We start from the raw sequence: 23,192 nt of genomic DNA, 5'->3' as shown, positions 1-23,192 counted from the left end.
TTTGAGTCCTTAGCAACTTTCATATAAATTTAATACTTTCGTCTTGTTTTAGTATTTTCTATACTTTTAATGGATAGAGTTAATTATTTTGCCTTATTATTTCGTGTATACGGTATAGATATCATTATACGCTTGTAATGTACGAAATGGTATATTTATTATTTACACGTTTGACGTACAGATTGTATACATAAATGCTATACATGGATTCAATGGCCGATAAAGTTTTTACCTACATAGATAATACAAATGCACCCCATCGTATAAATATATGTACATCATAAAACTTATGTAATAGATGCTGTCACGTTATACATACCTGTATGTAGTACAGGGGATAGTAAAAAGAACTAAATTTTTCCACTTTTTTTTAAAAAATATTTCGCCTAATACTACATAGATATTAACATACATGATCAATTTTATCAATTCTGCTTTATTGGCAAGATAGATAAATATTTGCAGGGAACAGATATTTGCACGATTGTGTTGGTTGCATACAAATATATATTCTCCGCCAATATGTATGTATGTATTCTAACAACATAGAAATAAATAAATAAATGAATTTAAATTATTATTAATATTAACCGTGATGCAGAAGAGGAACGATGAACAAAAGTGCGAATTTTTATTCAATTTATAATTATTTTCAAAATAATAACGTATGTTTGAATTTTTTGTAGTTATTTTGTCGTTATTGTTACATGTTTGGCATGCTGTTAAAGCTTCTAACCTGAGATTATTAAGTGCATTTCCGACAATGCTTACGTATATAAACCATAATTCAGTTTCAAAAATGTTGGTTCGGTTAATGTGTATTGACACTGCAAACTTTGTGTGCCACACCAAAAGCAAAAATATTTAATATTCAAGTCAATAAAGCGAAAAGTAGCCAATTAATATTTTGATTTTTGAAAAAGTTTTATCAAGGAAATATTTAAATCTTTCAACATCGGGGATGATAATATTGATTTTGAACTTCTAAGGTCTTATCTGGTATTCCAAAACTGGTATTGCAAAACTGCAAAAATATAAAAAAATTCTCAAGCTTGTATCGTATTCTAAATCGAATAAATAATAAAGCTTAAAAAACATTTATTTTATTTGAAAATATGGCCATATTTTTAATATGAATTATCAGCTCAGATCTAAAGAAAAAGAAGGGATAAAAAACGACAAAAACAAAACCGTGTTAAAATTGCTTTACTGTCTGTCGAACTGAATAACGGGTACATTCACTACAAGCTTCCTGTTTCCCGACTTGTTTATTTTTAATTTGTAAGAAACCTGTGAAATTGTTATTTACAAGTAATTCTTATGAAAAGCGATAATTATTTATAGTTATGAACTTGACACGAACATATAAAGCTTAGAAGTTCATTTCTTCTTTTAAAGACACGGAGATAACATGCTGATGTCACCGCAATGAGCTCCGATTTAGAAAGTGTAAACCCAAACTGGTCTAGATCAGCTTCAGTCGGCTTAGGCCGAAATTACTAGGCGGTTTTAAACATCAATTATTGATTATATATATGAATACCCATGACTGGGCAGAGGCGGCGTCTGACAAGTTGCATCTGCCCTGCACAAACCCGCAAGTCATCATCGCCAACGGCGCAACAACCGGTATCCGGTCTAGGCCTGCCTTAATAAGGAACTCCAGACATCTCGGTTTTGCGCCGAGGTCCACCAATTCGATATCCCTAAAACCTGTCTGGCATCCTAACCTACGCCATCGCTCCATCTCATGTGAGGTCTGCTTCGTCTTCTTTTTCTACCATAGATATTGCCCTTATAGACTTTCCGGGTGGGATCATCCTCATCCATACGGATTAAGTGACCCGCCCACCGTAACCTATTGAGCCGGATTTTATCCACAACCTGACGGTAATGGTATCGCTCATAGATTTTGTTATTGTGTAGGTTACGCAATCGTCCATCCTCATGTAGGGAGCCAAAAATTCTTCGGAGGATTCTTCTCTCAAACGCGGCCAAGATTTCGCAATTCTTCTTGCTAAGAATCCAAGCCTCCGAAGAATACTTGAGCACTGGCAAGATAATTGTCTTGTACAGTAAGAGCTTTGACCCTATGGTGAGACGTTTCGAGCCGAACAGTTTTCGAAAGCTGAAATAGGTTCTTTTGGCTGGCAACAACTGTACGCAGATTTCATCATCGTAGCTGTTATCGGTTGTAATTTTCGACCCTACATAGGGGAAATTATCAACGGTCTCAAAGTTGTAGTCTCCTATCTTCATTCCTCCTGTTTGACCAGTGCGGTTTGATGCTGTTGGTTGGTTTTTGGTGCTGACGTTGCCACCATATATTTTGTCTTGCCTTCATCGATGTGCATCCCAAGATCTCGGGTTGTTCTTCCCATGATGTCAATATTGTCAGCATAGGACAGTTGTTGGGCGGACTTAAAGAGGATCGTACCCCTCGCATTTACCTCAGCATCATGGATCACTTTCTCCAGGGCCAGGTTAAAGAGGACGCATGATAGGGCATCCCATTGTAGTAGACCGTAGTTGATGTCGAATGGTCTTGACAATGGTTCTGCTGCTTTTATCTGGCCTCGCACATTGGTCAGGGTCAGCCTAGTTATTCTTATCAATTTCGTTGGGATATCGAATTCTGTCATGGCCGTGTACAGTTTCTCCCTGGCTATGGTATCATAGGCGACTTTAAAGTCGATGAAGATATGGTGCAACTGGTGCCCATATTCCAACAGTTTTTCTATCACTTGCCGCAGAGAGATAATCTGATCTGTTGCTGGTTTGCCTGGAGCGAAGCCTCTTTGGTATAGGCCAATGATGTTCTGGGGCGTATGGGACTATCCGACCTGGTGCGGTTGCTCACTGTACTTTTCGAGTTCACAGACTTATTGGTTCTCCCAGGGTTCCTTTTTCCATCTGTGAAGTCGCTTCTCCGCTCGCCGGAGTACATGATAAGTCTCTGCGAGAGTGCAACATTACTCCGTAGCTAGTTTACATTCGCCATCAAACCAGCCGTTCCGACTCTTTGCGGCAGGGGCCGAGTATGTTTGTGGCGGTTTTTATAATAACGTTCTGCAGGTGATTGTGAGGATCATTGGTTGATGCTTCATCTCCAGGATCTTTGTTGACTGCGGCTATTGCGGTATCCATTTCCCTCTTATAGGTGTTGTGGATTTGTCAAAGGGGATTCTGGATGGTGTTGTTATTCGAGCTCGGAGCACCATGGCAACGAGATAGTGATCCGAGTCTATATTGGCTCGCTAATGTTCTGACATTCATTAAGGCTAAGAGGTGGCGGTGTTCGATCAGCAATTGGTCAATTTGGTTGAAAGTGACCCCGTCTGGAGAGACCCACGTATGCTTGTGTACCGCTTTTCGCGCTAACCAGGTACTTCCAACAATCATTTTGTGTGACACTGCCAGCCAGCCAACGAATCGCCTGAATACGGGCTTCATCTCTACTTGGCTGTTAAAAGCCGCAAGTATGATTTTAATATCATATCTGGGACAGGCTTCGAGGGTTCGTTCTACTGTCTCGTAGAAGGTATCCTTCTCGGACTTTGCAGTCTCCTCTGTACCATAGGGGCGTGAACGTTAATGAGGCTTATATTTCTAAATTTGTCTCGCAAGCACAGAGTGCATAGCCGTTCGCTTGTGTTTTCAACGCCGATAACAGCAGGTTTCATTTTTTGGCTAACTAAGAAACCTATTCTGAGCACATGGCTTACTGGATGGCCGCTATAATATATGGTGTAGCGGCTCTTCTCCAGGAAACCGGTCCCTGCCTAACGCATCTCCTGCAACGTTGTTGCATCAGTTCTATATTGGGACAGAACATCGGCTAGTTGCTTGGCAGCTCCATCTCTGTACAGAGAGCCCACGTTCCAAGAGAAAATGCGCAATTCGTTATTCCATTATCGTTGTGTTATCAGTTCATTCCAAGGCTCCTGTTGTGGTTTCGTAACAAGTTGCTTTCCATGTAGTGTTGTAAGCGCTACCGCGCACGTGGAACCGTAAAAAAAATTCACACCCCCCTTTTGCATGTATGGGGAACCAATGCAATGCTCTCAGATTTCTGGGGGATTACTTTGACCTTTCTTGTTGACTATAATAAATATCCATGAGAACACCGTTAATTCTTCAAACTGAATATTTCAATCCCGGATCTTGGCGGACACGTGTGTGTGTGTAAAAAGTGAATAAGCATGTGTGAATTATTTATGAATAGATTCGAAATACGCTTCCGTCGAGCAAGTACTTGTCCTGGTCCTGTGGTGCTCAGAGGTGGCGGCGAGGAAGATGGGGCGGCAACCAAAACCAAGTGGTCGAGGAGAACCTCCATAGCGGTGGCACCGGGAGACGCTGTAACCACTTTGGTTTGCCGGTCGTGATTCAGTAGGCGAATGCTCCAAAGACCTAATCAGGGCGATCAGACCCGAGTCTGCACGGGGACTCATCTGAAGTGGCAAATTGGTCACGAAACCTTACCAGGGGTATACTGGTACCATGGGAACCGGGAAAGCCCCTGAACTCACATACTTCGGGTGAACTTCTGTTGTATGTGAGGACAGCTCGGTTATTTGCGGTTGGGCCCTCTAGTGGGAGTTTCATGGTGGTTGTGGTTATGCTCAAGCGAGAAGAGACCTACGGGCCTCGACGTGGTGTTGCGTATCAACACGGGTGCCGTACTCCATAGTTCGGTAGAGATTTAGGTAATTCTTGCATCCACCAGTATGAATGCTAAGCCATGCACTTGGTATAGACTGGTACCGTTGTTGCTTGTCTCGACGGGGTTCTGAGTGTGGTCACAAAGTCAATCCGTGTCTGAAGAGGACCGTAGGATTAAGTCTCACGACAGGTGCCTACATAAAACACTATGGGCTTCACTGTCCTGGTCCTGCATGAAGCCGAGGGCGTGTTGTCCTGGAACGGAGCAGCCAAGCAACCACAAGCAGGCGCAGGCACAAACCCTTCCAGCCGCACACTCTCGAGTGCGGAAAAACCACACGGTTGTTCCAGATTTCCCCAGAATTCCGTGCGCGGGGCTCTTTCCGCCAACAGGAAAAGTTAGAAAAAAGAAATCACTACTTTACTGTTCGACACTCGCCAGCTTTTCAAAAGTCGCACGCTCCTTTTTTAAGGTTTTGTGTAAAACAAAACCTTATTAAAATCGATTCAATGTCTGTCTGTCACACGCATTTTTCTCCAAAACGGCTAAACCAATCCAAACGAAATTCGGTGGACAGATGGGAACTATGAAATCCCACGCATACAGTGAGTGCCATAAATTTAGGTGGAGTTTAAAGGGGGGCTCCCCATACATGCAAAGGGGCGATTCAAAAATTTTTTTCACCGGATATAGTTGTGTAGGGTATCAAATGAAAGCTCTCGATTTGCACTTGCCGAAACTGACATTAGTTTCGGCATAAATTGCAAAGCGCGTGGGTAAAGAGTCAAAATGTACGCACTTGAAGTGAGACAGGACTCATTTTCGGAAACTACCTAACCTAAAAATCCGAAAAAAATCAGTGTGATGCGCCTGGATGAAACCTAGGCCTCAAAATATGTCCCATTCCGATATCTGCTCAAATAAACTTACTAATAGTATATTACTACTTTTTAGAAATTCACTGAAAAACCCCCCTTAAATTCATCCTAGGACTTCCGAATTTTGTACTAGCATAGGGGACAATATTTCGTATATACGTGCTAAATTTCATGGAAATCAGGCAATTAACGCCAAAGTTATAGCAGTTCAAACTTAGCAATTTCGCGCGAGTTTACTGCTTCCAAAGCCATGCAAATCAGATGCTGACGTCATAATTACCCGGAATAATTGACATTCGCGTGGAATATTAAAGTCGCATTTATGAAGAATCTATTTATCTGCAGCACTTTTCAAGGTTTTGTGTAAAACACTTATCTGAAATCTAATCTTCGAGAGATGTCCCATTCCGGTATCTGCTCAAAAAATCTACTAATAGTATATTATCAACTTTTAGAAATAGACTAAAAAACTCCCCTTAAGTTCATCCTAAGTGTACTAAATTTTGCACCGACATAGAGGACAGCCTCGTGCATACACATGCCAGGTTTCATGAAAATCCAACTATTAGTGGGGTTATAGCAGTTCAAACTTATCAATTTCGTGCTAATTAACAGCATTCTAAGCCACACAAATAAGATGCTGACGTCATAATTAACGAGAATAATTGAAATCCCAGTGAAATATTAAAATTCCATTTAAGAAGAATCTAATTCTCCCTAGCCCTTTTTTATATTTGATGTTGGTTAAATTGTTTTCATTCGCTAATAATATTAAACTGAGAGTGTGAAGCGTATGAGGTTGACCATTATCAACACAGGGCTTTCCATCAAATGATTTATTTGAATCGCCTTCTAGAAAATAGAGGGCAATGGAATTTTTAGCTATATTACACGGAGTTGTCGTGCACTCGTCGCTCCTCACATCTTTTTCTTTTTCTTCAGCCTTCAGTTCACAAGCGGGGTCGGCTCGTGATGATCGGTTTCGTCATTTTATTTTATCAAATGCCTGATCAGGATATAATCGCGATACCTTTAAATCCTCATCCAGCGTATCAAGCCACCATTGTTTTGGCCGGCTTTTTGGTTGCTTACCATTGCTTTCGATGTTCTGATCAATACTGGTTGTTGAATTCTCGTTAGCGTGAACTACGTGACCACACCATCGAAAACGCCTCTCTTGCAGTTTTTCCACGATCGATGCAAACCCATATCGATCGCGGATATTCTCATTTCAGACGTAATCAAAACGTGTCACGCCACCAGTGCAATGCAACATCTTCGTCCCCATTACCGCAAGACGCCGTTCATTGTCCTTTATAGTCGGCCAACACTCAGAACTATAGAGAGCGGCAGACGGACGACATTGCAGTAAATTTTAGATTTCGGACGTGCGCTGATACGTCGATCACAAAGAACACCAGTTGGGGAATGCCACTTCATCCAGGTTGCATTAATGCGTGAAATAATTTCATTACGCAGTTCTCCATTGGCAGATAGCATTGACTCGACATATTTATATCGCTGAGTTCTCGCAATGGCAGTAACCTGCCCACAATTGAGCGATTTCAATATCTCGGGTCAATGCTATAAGCCAATGGAGAACTACGTTATACTCCTCACATAGGGAAACACAAAACCTTTTATACCTGAAGCGTCAAGCTTCCGGTTTCCCGACTTGTTTCAAATTTCACCTGCATTATTCGAAAATCGCCTACAAATTCAAAGCCTGAATGTGAACAATTTCCTCAACTTGCCGAATGTACAAAAACACACACTCTTTCTTTGAAATTTTACTTGTACTGTTCAAGATTCTTTTTCCAATTCAAAGTTGCTCCAAGTTCATTAGCTGGTCTCCGGTTCCGCTAATCTTTGCGACAAAAATGCATTTCTTCTCGCCTCCACCAGAACAATCGTTAGGCCGGCATTCCGAAACAGGAACCGATCAATTTTAATTACAAGGCCGATGTTCTCTTTTAACCGGCCAAGCAATATTCACATTCAAATTGACGATTTGTATATAAATAAATAAATGAGTTTTTAAATTTTTTTTCAGAGAGAGGAAAGAGGTTTTATGGATAGATGAAATGAGTATTTTTTTTTAATTGTATATGATTTATGGTATTCATTTCCATTTCGGGGATGGGAAAAATAAGGGTGTTAAAAATGGAAGAATATTGTCTATTACGGATGCATTTTCTTTTCGATTGTCTCTGAATATTATCTTTGTTCTCATGACTTTGTTGTCCTAAGATGAATTGAGGAAGGCTTTTCAGAACTTTCTGATGAATAGATTTTTTTTTATACAAAACCTTAAAAATATTTAAGAATAAAAATTCTGACCAAAATATGAGGTTAAACTAAAATTGCTGGATTCATAGTCGAATTGATTGATGTAGATATTGTTTTATATAACCAGCTGAATTCTAAAATCAAACATGATTAATTTCCTATTATGTTGGTTGTTCATGATAGAATGCCAATACTTACATATTCACATTTATGGAATAAAGCTCCTGTAAAGCATTGCTGAAAATAAAGTGTAAGTTTTGCTACTGTTTAACAATTAAAAGAAATTTCAGTTGATTTCCTTTGGTGCATATATCTTTCGTTTGAAAAAAACAAACTGCGTTTGTATATGAAAAAAGTTGGAGAGTTGCTGCAGTACACTTTGAAGTCAAATATCTCGAAACCATATCTTTTTTTCCTTTAGCTTTGTCCCGTTCACAAACGGAGTTAGCTTGTCGTGATCGGTTTCGTCATTTTGTTTTATCAAATGCCTGATCTGGATGCAATCGCGAGGCTTTTAAATCCCCATCGAGCGTATCAAGCAAAAGTTGTTTCGGCTGGCCTTTTGGTCGTTTACTATCGACTTCGATGTTCATATAATACCAATCTTGGCAAGTGAATTCTCGTTTGCGTGAATTACGAGACCATACCAGCAAAGACGCTTCTCGCAGTTTTTCCACTATCGGTGCAACCTCATGTCGGTCGCGGATATCCTCATTTTGGATGTGATCAAAACTTGTCACGCCACTAGTCCAACGCAATATCTTCTTCTCCATTACCGTAAGACGCCATTCATTGTCTTTTATAGTCTCTCACTCAGAACCATAGAGAGCGACAGGACGGACGATATTACGGTAAATTTTACATTTGAGACGTTCATTGATACATCGATCACAAAGAACACCAGTTGTGGAATGCCACTTCATCTAGGTTGCGTTAATGTGTGAAGCAATATCATAACGCAGTTATCCATTGGTTGATAGCACTGAGCCGAAATATTTAAATCGCTCATTTCTGGGCAGGTCACTGCCGCTGACATTGATTGTGCCTGTTTCATGGGGATCAGTCGACAAAAATTCAGTTTTATTGAGATTCGGCATGAGATCGTGTTACGTGAGGCGATAATTTCATTTTTGAATAAGTTACTCGAGACGACTTTTGCTATTAGACGCTAGGAAAACAGCATCTGCATAAAGCAGTGTATAGCGCGCTGGACGTTGAATGTGCCATGTGACGGTGTCTATAACAACAACAAAGGGGCGCGGTGAGGGCGCTTCCTTGATGAACACCAATAGAGACCCGAAGCAGTTTTGATACATCCACCACACTTTCGAACTTTACTTTTCGGATCGTGATAGACCAATTGAACCCAGCGCACGAATTCTTCTGGTACTAAGTGTTGTAGAGCATACTAGATGATTTCGTGTGATACACGATGAAAGGATTTCTCTAGACCAACAATGCAATGTAAAGATGGCGACGCTTCTCACGATTGCGTTAGTAGTTCCACAGTTCTTGACAAATCCGGCCTGATTCGCGGTTATTTCAGCGATTTTGCGAAATCAGTTGTCAATAATGTGTTCAAAAATCTTGATGGTATGGGAAAGTAATCGGAGCGGACGGTAATTTGAACATTCTGCTGGACTACCTTTTTTGCATCTTGGAACTGTGGTGCTTTCTTGCTAGTCAGATGGTGTTCTACCTTCCTGAATAACCTGATTAAATAATTCACTGAGTCCTAAAGTTAGGTTCCAGCTCTTCGCTTTGCAGAGCTCAAATGCGATGTCGTCAGGTCCTGGGGCTTTTCCTGATTTTATTTCTTTTATTGCCTCCTTGACTGCGCTGACAGGTGGAACTGCTCCATATGTCGGCATTGATTGTGAAAGTGGAGGACGAACAAATTCTTCAGTTGAAATCTCGCCATCTATCCGTTGCGGCTCGACGGTTGGTAAGCATATTACCGTCCTTGTCATTAACGCAACCGAAGTGTTCGATATTCTGTGTGCGTTCGTCACGATTTTTGCAAGTCAATAAATATCTCTCGCGCCATCACGAATGTGCAGTTGCTTTACTTCCCGGTTGGCATTCTTACAAATTTACGAGCGTTTTATTGTCGAGAAACTTATAGTAGAGGCGTTTATTTTCACGGACCTTCATTTGAATATCGTCATTCCAAAGCCAAGTATCTCGGTTGATGTACCGCTTACTTGACTTGGTGACCCCAAGGGTTGCCGCTTTGTGGATCATGTCTTTAATTTGGTTCCACGATTCTTCCACATTCGTAATTATGGGTAATCGTAATCGCCGTCATTTAATACGCGACGGGCCAGTGCGTTTCTCGGTGGCTTAATTCGCAGGAATTAAGGAATCAACGGCCGAAGTTGAGATGCGATAGTCTCATAGTGACGGTGGTAAAATGTTGGCGTTTTATGAGAATATGATCGATTTGCGTTTTACTATTCCCACTATAAAGTGTAGGAAGATGAGAAAACCGTTTAGTAAACCCTGTATTCATAAGCACATGGGTGTCCGCAAAATTATTACAGACTCCAAACCCCTTTCCGCCGTGGCACCTGTTACCGTCTGCCTTTTCACCCACATGACCATTAAGGTCGCTGGCAATAATGATATAATCGTCAGCAGGCACGTGACAAGTCTTTTCATCGATAATTTGCCAGAAGGCATCTTTCTCGGCATTAGGTCGACCTATATGTGGTGCGTACGTGGTGAAGAAGTAAATAGTGCGATGAGCTGATATAATGGTGAGCTTCATCAGCCGATCATCAAATCGTTCGACTTCTTTAATGACATCACGGAAACACTCTGAGATGGCAATACCAACACCATATTGAGTGTGTGGGCTCGCGTTCTATGTAGCAGCTTTTGACACCAGTCCATCGGATTTCTTGCAGAGCGCAGATGTCAATGCGTCTTTTTCGAAAAGGTCTTGCGAGTTCCTCGGTCTTTCCACTTAAGGTGTCAACATTTAGTGTGCAGACACGTATTTGTTTTCCTTAGACTAACTTACTTACGTCCTGACACCGTCCATGCGTCAAGAACCCATACCCATTTCTCGGCAGGACCGGAATCCGTCCTACCGCGTCGACTGAGATGGATGCCCTAACATTTTTCCGAGACTTGCTCCTCAATCCGATCATCTTATTTCTAACGACATTGTATGCATTTTCTTGCTCGGCCTGTCGCTGGACCTATCACCAAGAGAGGTCAGGTAAGATTTAGCATAGTGGAATAATTCCAACTATATTTATCTCTTGCCATGATCTCAGCATTTTATTTTTGCTTTACTGAGGATAATACAAAATACGTTGCCTTAAACCATCCTCCTTTACCTGGGCTTCGGATCAGCATACTATGTCAATAGCATGGCTGATTTATCTTGAAAACCATATGATATTTTTAAGTGAGTTATGAAAGATAGAACTAACTCTCTATGAGTGTTTAGTATCGTTATTATTATTTTATTAATTATATGTTACACAGAAATATTACACAAAAACAGTGAGCGTTTATCGCAACCAGAAAAACTTTCACACCTCAAGTTCTCATTTTATATGACAAATCGTAACGCGATTGCTGCTCAAAGGGAGGTGCCGTTATGTTTCGTGTTGTAAATAGAACTTTTGCACTCCCTGGCTTATACGAAACGATCAATTCGTTGCGCGTTAAATGGCCGAAGATGAACAATGAGCTGTTCTGCGACTCCAATGAGTTGATTACTGAATACTATAAAAGCATTCAGAAAATAGTTCAAAAACAAAAAAGCAAAAGTTTACTATTCATTATGCAATAAAAAAAAAACTTTAAAAAAAGTGGATCCGTTTCTGGCAAAACAGATGGTGATTGAACCATGAAAATCTAATCGGACCAAATAGAACGGCAGATTTTGGGAAACATCTCCAAGCCAACTGCAGTATCCATTAAAAAGAATTTTGGTACAAAGTAGCAGGTCGTTCTAAAACCGTTGGCAATTTTCATAACAGAGAAGGAGAGATCATTACAATGGTCCAACATACACGCCTAGGGTTGGCAAGGAAGGATCCATTCCATAATGTCAAAAGACTTTTGCTCAGCCACCGCCGAACCCAGGTTTAAGTCTGATAAGACTCTTGTGGGCACACGTTGAAAAGGAGGTAAACAAAAGAGAGATAACAGGCAAAAAGAACTTGGAGAATCACATAAAGGAGTTCTGGAGGTTTATTCCTGCATGAGTTGCCGAAAAATTTGTAGGATCAATGAAAAGAAGGTCTCTCACAATTTTAAAAACTGATGAACACTACAAAAATATTAATTAGCCAATTTGTACTATTTGTATTAAATTTTATGAAGCGTTTCTCAGAAACTACCCAACCGAAAAATCTGAAAAAAATCATGAAGCTGCCTCTATATGATGCCCAGGCCTCAAAATACTCTCCATATCGATATCTGTTAAAATTAAGTTAATAATAGTATACTACCATGCTTTTGGGGAAATTGAGTAAAACCCCCCTCAAGTTTATCCCAGAGTTATAAAAGTTGGTAGTAGTATAAAATATAATAGGAAGCATATTATCCCTAAGTTTGATCAAAATCACACTATTAGTAACAAAGTTACAGTAACCCAAAATTGACTTTACCATGTAAATTTACTGCAACTAAATATCAATATGACACTAAAGTGGGTAGTCAGACATGCTAAATGCATATACATAATGGACTACGTACAAATGGGATTGTTCTACACTCAAATATACTAACAGAAGAAACAAACAAAACCTTTCACACCTGAAGCGCCCAGCTTCCGATTTCCTGACTTGTTTGCAAATTCAAGACTTTGAATGACAATCCGGACTTGTTTTGTTTTATTGCTACTTTTCTGTTTAAAATAAAACTAATCAAACAATAACGGAAGAAAATGCACATACAAATGCATTGTTTTTTTTCCAATTGGCTATTCAAAAATATCAACTTACTTCCGAGATATTTGACTAACTGTTTGCGAATAAATCGGGTGTGAGAGACGCACAGTCAGACATCAAATCGATTCTAATAAGGTTTTTACACAAAACCTTAAAAACAGGCAGAATCTTAATAAAATTCGACTCTTTATAAATATTTGTGTTGTAATTCTTCACTGATAGTGTATCGATTGATTGATGAGTATTGAATAGCTTTTTAAGGTTTTATGTAAAACAAAAACTTATTAAAATCGATTCACTGTCATACCTGTTCTGTTCTGTCTCGGAAATGAAGATTGGCATTAAATTTGTTGGAAAGGTACACTTACCCATATAGTGAGTTACATCATTCCACGTCGAATTTAAGGGGTGATCCCCATACATGCAAAAGGGGGTGTACACTTTTTTTCATCAAATATTGTCATGTAGTGTAAAAAATAAAAGGTCTCGGTTAGTACTTTCCGAAGCCGTCTTAGTTTTGACATTTGTTGGAAAGGTTTGGAATGCGGAGGGTTGAAGTTGATTATTTCTTTCACGGACCCATTCCCAGAGAATACCCAACCAAAAAATCAAGAGGCTGCCACTATAAGGTGCCGTGGCTCCGAAAATACCCCCATACCGATATCTGTTCAAATAAAGTTAAATGGTATATTACTATAATTTTTAGTAATTGACTATAATTGATGGACTATAACACACAGCGTAATCCTTGGTGAAAATCGCACTGGCCAAATTTGTCACTTCTCTGCAAATTTAAGATTTTGAAAGTCAATATCATGCGAAAGTGGATATTCTTACATAATATATGCATATATTATGTGCTAGGAACTGATGGGACAAATGTCCACTCAAATGTTTTTATAAAAGAAATACACAAAACTCTTCATACCTGAAGCGTCCAGCTTGAGGTTACCCGACTTGTTTGTATCTGTTGGGTTAATTTCTTCACATTTGCTAAGAATATTGAACTCCTAGTGAAAAGCGTATCAGGTTGTCTGCTATTAACACAGATCTATAATAGATCAAATTATTTTTGTAAATGGCTTTTAAGAAAGGAGAGGGTAAGTGAATTTTTAACTCACATAGAGAAACACAAAACGTTTTATACCTGAAGCGTCTAGCTTTCGGTTTTTCTACTTGTTTTGAAAGTGAAGCATTCAATCATAATTTCATTGTCGCTGATATTGTTAATATTATCTTAGTAGGTAACAAGATATATATTTGTTGATATGGTTATATGAAGTTTGCTCAAATTCGGTGTTTCGCTGTTTTTTTCCAGAATATACTGCTTGGGAACAGGAAATTGCAGGCGGAGGCGTTCATAATAGCAAACGAAGAAAATCAACGGCGGCAACTCGCTTCATATACATACTGAAGATAGTGCAGTAGTTTGAGGTCTTTTTCTCTGAAACGCTTTATAAAAGTTTGCAAAATAGGTTACTGCTTCTCAAAAAGAAAAGCTACCAACGGCATCGGCCTGGACTCGAACAGAGAAAACCAGGTAGCTCTATTTTTTTCTTCTGTTTCATATATTGATTTTTGCACTTTATAAATGCCTTTTTCGTTTTGTTTTATTGTGTTCTTTCTCTTTCTTTCTTTCTTTTTTTCTACATTAGTTTTCATTTAGTTGTGTCGTATCCACAACTACTTCAATTTGGATATAATTTATAATTTCACGTTGAAAATAACTGAAATTTCTTACGGTTCTAACAAAGGACGCGGCCAACGGGCACGCAAACGGCACAGCATCTAACGGCACAATGGTGAAAACATTTCAAGCCTACCTACCTCCGACTAACCGAACTTACTCCTGCGTCCATTGTCGGGCGCATTTAGCTAGTCACGACGAGCTTATATCTAAGGTGAGTACATTGATTTGATACAAGTGAAAGAAAGAATGTACATATATTCATTTTACAACATCAAAATTGTTTCGCTTCCAGTCTAAAATTACCTAATTTTCGGCCAAATTATGCAAGATCTGGTGTGGATATGGGATGAGATCCCCACCTTACGTATTGTTCATGTTTATGTAGAATGTAGTATAGGATATTCACGCAATCTGAGATTTTACTGAAAGTTAGTCATATTGAACATTGAATCTGCACCTAACACGATTGCGAGACTTTTGAAATGAATCGCTACCTCACAATCGGCTAGAAAGTGTTCTAGATCTCATCCTCATAAACTACTCAATTGAAAACTGGATTTCAAAGTGCAAACCTTTTTAATATTTGCGCAAATAAAATTACAAAATTATTCAATATTTTTTTAATTCCTTTTTAATTGATTCCAGACCAAGCACTGTTTTTAAAAGTGTAAAGCTAAATATAAATACTAAAGTTGCAGAGTTCTTGTTTTGAACAAGGTTATAATAAAACCTAACCTAATTTTCTGTGACAATTCATTGTACCGAAGAGATGAATGGTGCAGATAGATGAAGATTGTTTGTATATGCTGTTCGCGGTGCTTCCTACGAGCAATCCCATTTTATCTTTTTTTATGTTCTTCTTGACAATTGGCCAATAGTATCACGCACCTACCTACTTTCTTTTTTCTCTTCTTTACCCTTTGTCACTTTTGGAAGATTGACTTTGGCTCTGATTCGCAACTTTGCTGGGTAGCAGGCTTAGCCCGAGTGAAGTGGAGAGGCTTTTAAATCATAACCTATCTAAAGCTATCGTTATTTCGTCGGCTTTTGGGCCGTTCATTAATGAGTTTCCGTGAACGCAAATGACGTGAGCATGCTATCGAATTCGCTTCATAATTTTTCCACGTTGGGTGTAATCTCAAACCGATTGCTTATGGCCGCACTTTAGATGTAATCCTAGCGTATTATGGCCTAAATTCAAGCGAACATCTTTGCAAAGACATTAGGAAAGTTTTACTCAACATACAAATTCCTCTGGCACTAGATGCTCTCACAGCGCATACCAAATAGCGAACGGCTTTACTAGATCCAGGAATGCAATTTAGGGAGCCCAATGTCTTTTATTTCAAAGTTCTTCAGAAACTTGTATGTTAGGCAATATTTTATCTTCCTCAATAAGGTGATTAAAGAACTTACTGAGCCAGCGTGTTAAATCGTAGCCCTTTGGTTTCCAGAACTCAGTCGCAAAGTCTCAAAAACTTTCCCTGGTTTCATTCTTTGGATTATCTCCTCAATTTATGTGGCGTTGGCAGGTGGAATTGTAAATTCCTAAATGTTGGCAGTGCTTGCAGACAAGGTGGATGAGGAAGTTTTTCCGTTGAAATCTGCTTTAAGTATTCCCGCTATCTATCCGTCGAGGCTCGTCAATTGCGAAGCAATTTGTCATTCTTAACATTAACACAATAGAAGTGTTCGATATCCTTTGTGCGTTGATGTCATCGTCATCATCAATGGCGGTCTAGACAACCCAGCTTTGCTTCAAAGCTCACTAGTACGATATTCCTAAAAACTATCTATCCATTTGAGCCAGGGTTACCACGTCTTCTTTTTCTACCATAGATATTGCCCTTATAGAATAGCTGAATCATTCTTACCCATATGGATTAAGTGATCCGCCCACCGCAACCTATTTAGCCGGACTTTATCCGTGACCAAACAAATATAGTTATTATATAGACCACGGAATATTCCATCCTTTTCTAGAAGGCAAAAAATTTTTCCTTCGAATGCGCAATTTTTCTTGCTAAGAACTCACGTCTCCGAGGAATACATGAGAACTAGCAAGATCATTGTACTATACAGTAAGAGCTTTGAGCCTATGATTTGTAAGCTGAAACATACTCTTTTGGCTGCCAATAAACGTGCGCGGGTTTCGCCATCAAAACTATTATCATTTGTGGTTTTCGATCCTAGATAGGAGACATTATCAAGCGTGGTATTCTACTATCTTTATTATTCTCAGTTGAGCAGTGCTATTTGAATTTGTTTTTTCTTTGGTTTTTGGCGCCACCACATATTTCGTCTTGCCTTTATTGATGTGCAGCCCAAGGTCTCTCTCCAATAAATGAAGGCAGTTTGTACAATCCGGGTTGTTCTTCCCTTACTGTCGACATCGTCAGTATAGTGCAGTAGTTGTGTGGACTTGAAGGGGATGGGGCAAATCTCAGCATCACGATGATTTTTAAGACGATGATTACACAGATTGTTTCTTTCATGCTTGGTGGTGGCAACATTTCTCCGTCGTCTTCTGTTTTCTAAGCCGATAACAGCAGATTTATTTTTTTTTTGTTGACTAACAAACCTACTCCAAGCACCTATTTACTGGATGGCCGCTATAATATATGGGGTACTGGCTCTTCTCCAGCATAACTAGTGTAACGCTATGACATCAGCCTTTATAATGGAACAAGGTATTGGCTAGCTGCTTAGAAGTTTCTATTGTATTTAGGGAGCGCAGGTTCCATGAAAAAAATATGCAAATGGTTTGTTCGCTTTTGATGCCGGGTCTATCATTGAAAGATCCATTCTAGAGGACCAAGCGGTCATCAATTCGCTGGACATTGTTAAGTGGGTCGCAGAAATGCACAGATTGGACACCATGTTAAGTATGTTGATTACCAAAGTAGGGAGATCATAATCGTATTTACGTGTACCTTCCATGTCGCAAATCTTTGCACGATCATCATCGAGTTTCGTGCAGAGCACAAATATCAATACACTTCTGAAAAGTTATTCCGTCTTACCGGGAAAGTATCATTGTAAAGTGTACAAACCCTCTTATGGTTATGTCCTTACGCCGTCCTTGCATCAATGACTCCTGCTGCATATTTTCTTGGGAGGAAGGGAACCTGCACTACCACATCGACTGCATCCTAGCATTTTTCCGCATGACATGGTCACTTTGTTACCGACATTACATGCATTTTCTTAGTTGGCCTGGGGTAATCTATCACCAGGCAATATCCAGATACGCCTTACCATGCTGTCCTCCTCATTTACCCGGACTTGGGAAGCGAAGAAGTTTTTACTATGTTTAGCGATATTATGTCGACTGAGATGTCAATTTGCATATTCTGTTTTTTGCAACGATATTGAATGCATTTTCGTGATCGACGTGTCGCGAGACCTAGCAGCAAAATGCGATCAGGTAGTATTTAGCAAAGTAGAATAACTCCAATTGCAGTTTATCTATCTCTTGCCAACAAGTAAAACTTTTGATATTCTATATTAGTATAGAAAATCTAGTAAATAATTTGCTCCATTTGTTATTCTTGGGATATTTGTGTATTATTTAATAATATAAAAAAGTATTTTCTTTATATTCGCTTCGGAAATTTCATGTTTCCCTCGAGTTGCTGTGTTAGAATATTATATTTTGTCTAAACGCTCAGTGTCCCTAATCAGGTTATGCAGGTGTACGTATATGCACACTTTGTGCTGAGAGAAATAAAAAAAAGACATGTTCGAAATTCGTGCCCTTTCAACACTTGTTTTCAGGATATTGTCTAATAATTTGATTGAATTTTAATTTTGACAAATAAAATCTCAAATGTCTGGCTCAAGGATAAAAATTTACTTCAATTTTAGAAAGCTTGTGAAAGTGAATTAGAAGCATTTGGTTAATTCGACTACAACTTAATGTGTTTAATGATTTTTCAGTCATTTCAAGGTAGTCAAGGTAGAGCATATCTTTTCAATTCAGTGTAAGTATGCGAATTTTTCTAAATCGTAATGAACTATTGCTAATGAAAGGTTCACTTTATAGAGTTAATGTAGCCTGTGGCCAGGCAGAAGAACGAATTCTACTAACCGGGCTTCACGCAGTTGCCGACATTTATTGTGAATGTTGCAAAACGCCACTAGGATGGAAATACGTAAGTGCTACCTATCTCGTCATATCTATTAGAACATTAAAAAGGTTCATTCCTACAGGAACACGCTTTCGAATCGAGTCAAAAATATAAGGAAGGCAAATATATTATTGAGTTAGCTCATATGATCAAGGAAAATGGCTGGGATTGATGTGCTTTTGTAAACGCTTGACCGTGTTTATAGATGTGAATGGAGTAGCCGAGAAAGGATTTTCTTAAAGCAGATGGCACATTGTCAAACATACAGATGTATTATCAATGTAAAATTGACGACGGCAGCTTCACAAGCTTCACATTTGTCTATCTCTTATTCCCTTCTAAATTTGTTCACTATCGAAACAATCTTAAGAGAGTAAATAGACGAAACGTCGCAATGTATATAATATTCGGATGTAAGATCAGATTTAGCTTTTAAGGATTGACATATACGTGGGCTTACATGTTTTGCGCCTTGGCTAAATGTCCACTTCGGATACGAATTTTTTATAATTATTTCTTTGGGATTACAACTCGATCACTTGATAGAATGCTGCCGAAATTTGTCCGTTTAAGCAGACGAGCAAGAATGGCTGCTCAATTGTTTTTAATGCAACTAGTCTTCAGCTGATGAATCGCGCTAGTATTTAGCTGCGTAGAACTTTCAGATCATAATATTTTTAGCCCGCTAATGTTGCACTGACATTTGAGGCCACTAAATGCAAGCAGCTTTCGAATTAGACTCCTGCACTGGTGACGGAACAAATTTAAAATCACGTAGAAATCTGTGATTGAAGGAGCACACTTTGTTTTGTAAGATGCAGAGTATATCCAAGAAATATATTAGATAGCTTTCATTTACTACATAATTTCACACATCTATGATTATTTGCTTTAAAAATATGGAACTAAGTTGCACAATTCTAAAGTAATATGAACATGTTCTTGAAATATACTCGTCGTGCTGTCTACAAATATATTTGTAAAATCCGGGTAGGACAGAACCTCGAGAGTTCCAACACCTATATGAGTAAACAGAAATCCCAATATGTGGCTTAAATATTTGTAAGATAAAGCAAAGAAGTTCACAAAAACCATCGTATATACATGCGGTATACTTTGAAGATATGCATCACCAACAATAGAAAAATATATCGTGTACTGTGTAACTTCTAGACAAGCAAAAAATACATTAAAACAAGCGATGAAACTGCCAAACAATCTAATGAATAAAAATATTAGGAATAATTTTATTAAGGTTATAATACACCATAAGTAAACGAGTATGAACATGAAAAATATAGAATTGATAATGAGAAAGAGAAAATGGCGGCAACAACGCGGATATGCGTTTACGCTCTCGTTATGAACCGGTTAGCAGCTAGAAACTGAACCTTATGGATGTGTAATTGGTAGTGATTGCAGTCTGCTAAGAATGTCAGGCTTATGACAATTCCTAATTGGATTACTTTTTCTCAATGGAGTACTTTATGCTCGATACAGTCTTGCTTTGTAAAGATGGAATTATCATCGAGAGTGGAAAATTAAGTTGCTAACTCTTTCCTAGAATAATTATTTATTTTGCCAATAAATCCAAAAGGATCAAAAATGAGATCGGTACTTGAATTTACAATGAAGAAAATATATTATTTTTGAGGTTTGTGGTGAAAGTCATATTTGGGACACTTTCATTGATGGATGATCCTATTTCTAGGTTATCTCTTGCAAGCTGTATTGCAGTCTATTCGTGAACTGGTTGAGTTAATTTCCACTTCCACGAAAAAACTTAGGTTATTTCCCCCTAATTCTTGCTACGATTCATTGGAAATTAAATATGAAAATCATCCAGCTAGCTTCATGTTGAGAAGAAATACTGAAAAAATATTCAAAATTTAAGTGGACTACATTTGAATGTGTAGAATTAATATTATTATAAAAAAAAAAAATAATCTGAATCTCCAACAAGCATTGGGCGCGTGAAATGCAATAGATGAACTCATGCTTTAAGATCATTTACCTCACATTAATGATGGGCTAATGTTAAGTTCAAGCACCAGGAAAATTCGGCCGGAATTACTTGATTCTACTCCATTAGGAATTGGCAATTGAATTCAATTCAGTACAGTTTAAACTTGATCAAATTTCTTTTTAGCTTTCGATTCCGTCATCCTTTATATTTTTAAATATTCAAATCTATTTGTTTGTAAACATCAGTGTATGAGAGAATATTAGCAAACACAACCAGTCACAATCAATGCAAATTCAAGTTTTCTTCTCAGCTTTGAATGTGAATTGGTCGTCTAAAATTTTTCCGAGGTTAAAGCAGTATTGATTTTTTAAGAGTTTTCATAAGCCCTTAACATTTTAATTTGCGCTTTCTTCCATCCTCAGATAAGGTGGATTTATTTTTGTTCTTTATAGTTTTATACATAGAAAGAAAAATGTGCAATTGTGATATAAGAAAATTTCTTAATAATTTTAATCTGTAATATGAGAACGGTGAGACCAAACTATTTAAGGAAAATGTGTGATATTCATTAATAAAAAATAAAGTATAAAAACAATAGTTGTATTACATGGAAAAACACTAAAAAAGAAGTACATACATTGGTAACTATAAAATATTTTCATAATTCAAATGATGGTTTTAAAATATAAAATTAGAACAAACTGATTCTTACATTATTTATAATTTCTACAAATACATACTATAACACTAAATAAAAACGGAAATATAAACCAATGCAATGCTATTAATTTGGAATTATTAAAACGAATTGTAGTAATCTAGAGCTTCAGTTGCTTCCTAAAAATATATTGAACAATAGGAAAGTGTGAATTTTATAAAATCCATGATTGGTTTCTAAACTTCAATGAATAATCGTTGCAGGCTTTAGACGAATTGCATCGATTCGAGTGTAGTTAGTAGCTGGAAATCCGATTATTTTATCAGTAATATTTAGGCTATTTCCAAGTGTCTGCTAAATAACCGCAGCCGACTCATACATCGTCCACACTGATGAAGTATAAGCACAGATATTTTGATCTTGAAGTGTTTTCCGTGTTATCCAAATATCGACCTATCGCAGAATGTTTAGCATAAGTGTCTAGTATTAATGGACAACTTTACGAAATACTTTTCTTTGAAATAAGCTAACGTTCATCTTGCACAAATGTTTTCCTAGGCATAAAGCTTCCATTCTTAAGCCACTTAACACAATCCGTACCACTGCATTTTTTGCAGTTTCACACTATATGCCCGAATAACGTTTCCTATTTGCGATATCTATATAGCCGTAAGTGTCAGTATTTTACCGTTGGGTTGTTACAAAAGAAAAGTCGGCTTTAAACCGTTCTTTCGCCTTAAATAAAATTATTATTATTATTTATTATTAGAACTATTTTTTTCATTCAAATAAATTCTTTGAAGCTGTCTTGTAAATGATGGAATTTGAAGGGACATTCAGTAAGTGCTCAAACAAGAGGTAGTCAATGGGAGCTAAATTTGGAAAGCGTGTATTTTGTTATTAATATGAACGGGCAATCGTAGCAGCAATCAGGCCTTTGTACTAGTCTATCCGCTTTAGAGGATCTCAGACATTGATGACCTTGGAAATTATTGAAAACCGGGGCGCTAAATCACCATTGCATTGTTTGTAAAGTATGATGAAGCAGAGTTTGATATCCTAGTTTGTTTCCTTTGTGGGTTGTTGATTATGCAATGCGGGATTGAGTATTATCATTAAGAAGAATTACTTCTTCTTAATTGCAAATGTTGAACGACTTGCTGCAATTCCCGATGCATTTCTCTAATTTGTATTTCGAATTTCTCAGAAGTAATTGTTCCTGGCTAAAAGAAGCAAAAATGAAATACGCAAGCCATAGAGTACTAAATAGTAGCTATAATTTTTTGCTAACGCTAATTGTGACACTTTGTTTAATTTTTCGAGACCATTCGTTCAAGGTTTTAATATTTTCTGCTTTCGGAATATTATTCATTCTTCAACAATTTATTACTGTCGTCCTTTGTAAACGCCCAGACCAAGTCGATTTATTTATCCAGATGCTTTCTGTGTTTTTTTGCTTTGCAAGTAATGAATTTCCAAACGCAAAAATTGTACTTCTCCAAAATTTTTCTTTTTACCCGAACCCATACACAATGTACTATTTTTTTTACAAAAAAATAATCTTTTATTCTAGTAAAATCATGCTAACATCATTTTATCCTAAATATTCGAAGTAGGGGCGGTTACAAACCTATATGGTTTACTTTTACAAGTTTAAATAAAAATGACACGCTGAATTTAGCATGGAAACGATGAAATTTGCTTTTAACGGACAAAAAACACATGGTCGGTGTTTTGATCAATGACTATTCAAAGATAATTGTATTCGGAATGTTTCTTTAAAAAAAATATATATATAAACTAATCGGGAAACCGGAAGCTGGACGCTTCAGACACGAAAGGTTTTGTACATTTCTTAGTAGGCAGCACGTAAATATATTATTCGAAAGTATCAACTTTCGGGTGATATCGATATTCATAGTCTTGAATTTTCAAAGAAGCAACAAATTTGAGGTATTATAACTTTGTTAGGAATGGTGCGATTTCCACCAAACTTGGTAAG

The 23,192-nt window shown here is 37.9% G+C and overlaps 1 protein-coding gene across 3 annotated transcripts in view; it reads left to right on the top strand.

The window, feature by feature from the left end:
• The window catches only part of LOC119655249 (protein yippee-like CG15309), a 90,185-nt gene extending 68,869 nt beyond the window's left edge, over positions 1–21,316 (top strand). For 2 of the 3 annotated variants that reach the window (XM_038061043.1, XM_038061042.1), the window contains exons 2-6: positions 14,065–14,286; positions 14,402–14,647; positions 18,376–18,419; positions 18,482–18,590; positions 18,649–21,316. In XM_038061043.1, coding sequence (XP_037916971.1) covers positions 14,546–14,647; positions 18,376–18,419; positions 18,482–18,590; positions 18,649–18,738 — 345 coding nt within the window. In that variant the 5' untranslated portion in view covers positions 14,065–14,286; positions 14,402–14,545 and the 3' untranslated portion in view covers positions 18,739–21,316. The remainder of the gene's footprint in view (positions 1–14,064; positions 14,287–14,401; positions 14,648–18,375; positions 18,420–18,481; positions 18,591–18,648) is intronic. The other variant, XM_038061044.1, reaches the window with a different exon arrangement.
• Positions 21,317–23,192: the final 1,876 nt, after the last annotated feature.

This window comes from Hermetia illucens, chromosome 4 (assembly GCF_905115235.1).
Source record: "Hermetia illucens chromosome 4, iHerIll2.2.curated.20191125, whole genome shotgun sequence".
In the NCBI taxonomy this organism is placed as follows: Eukaryota; Metazoa; Arthropoda; class Insecta; order Diptera; family Stratiomyidae; genus Hermetia; species Hermetia illucens.
The sequence above is the reverse complement of the archived record's forward strand: the minus strand, read 5'-3'. Positions and strand labels throughout refer to the sequence as shown.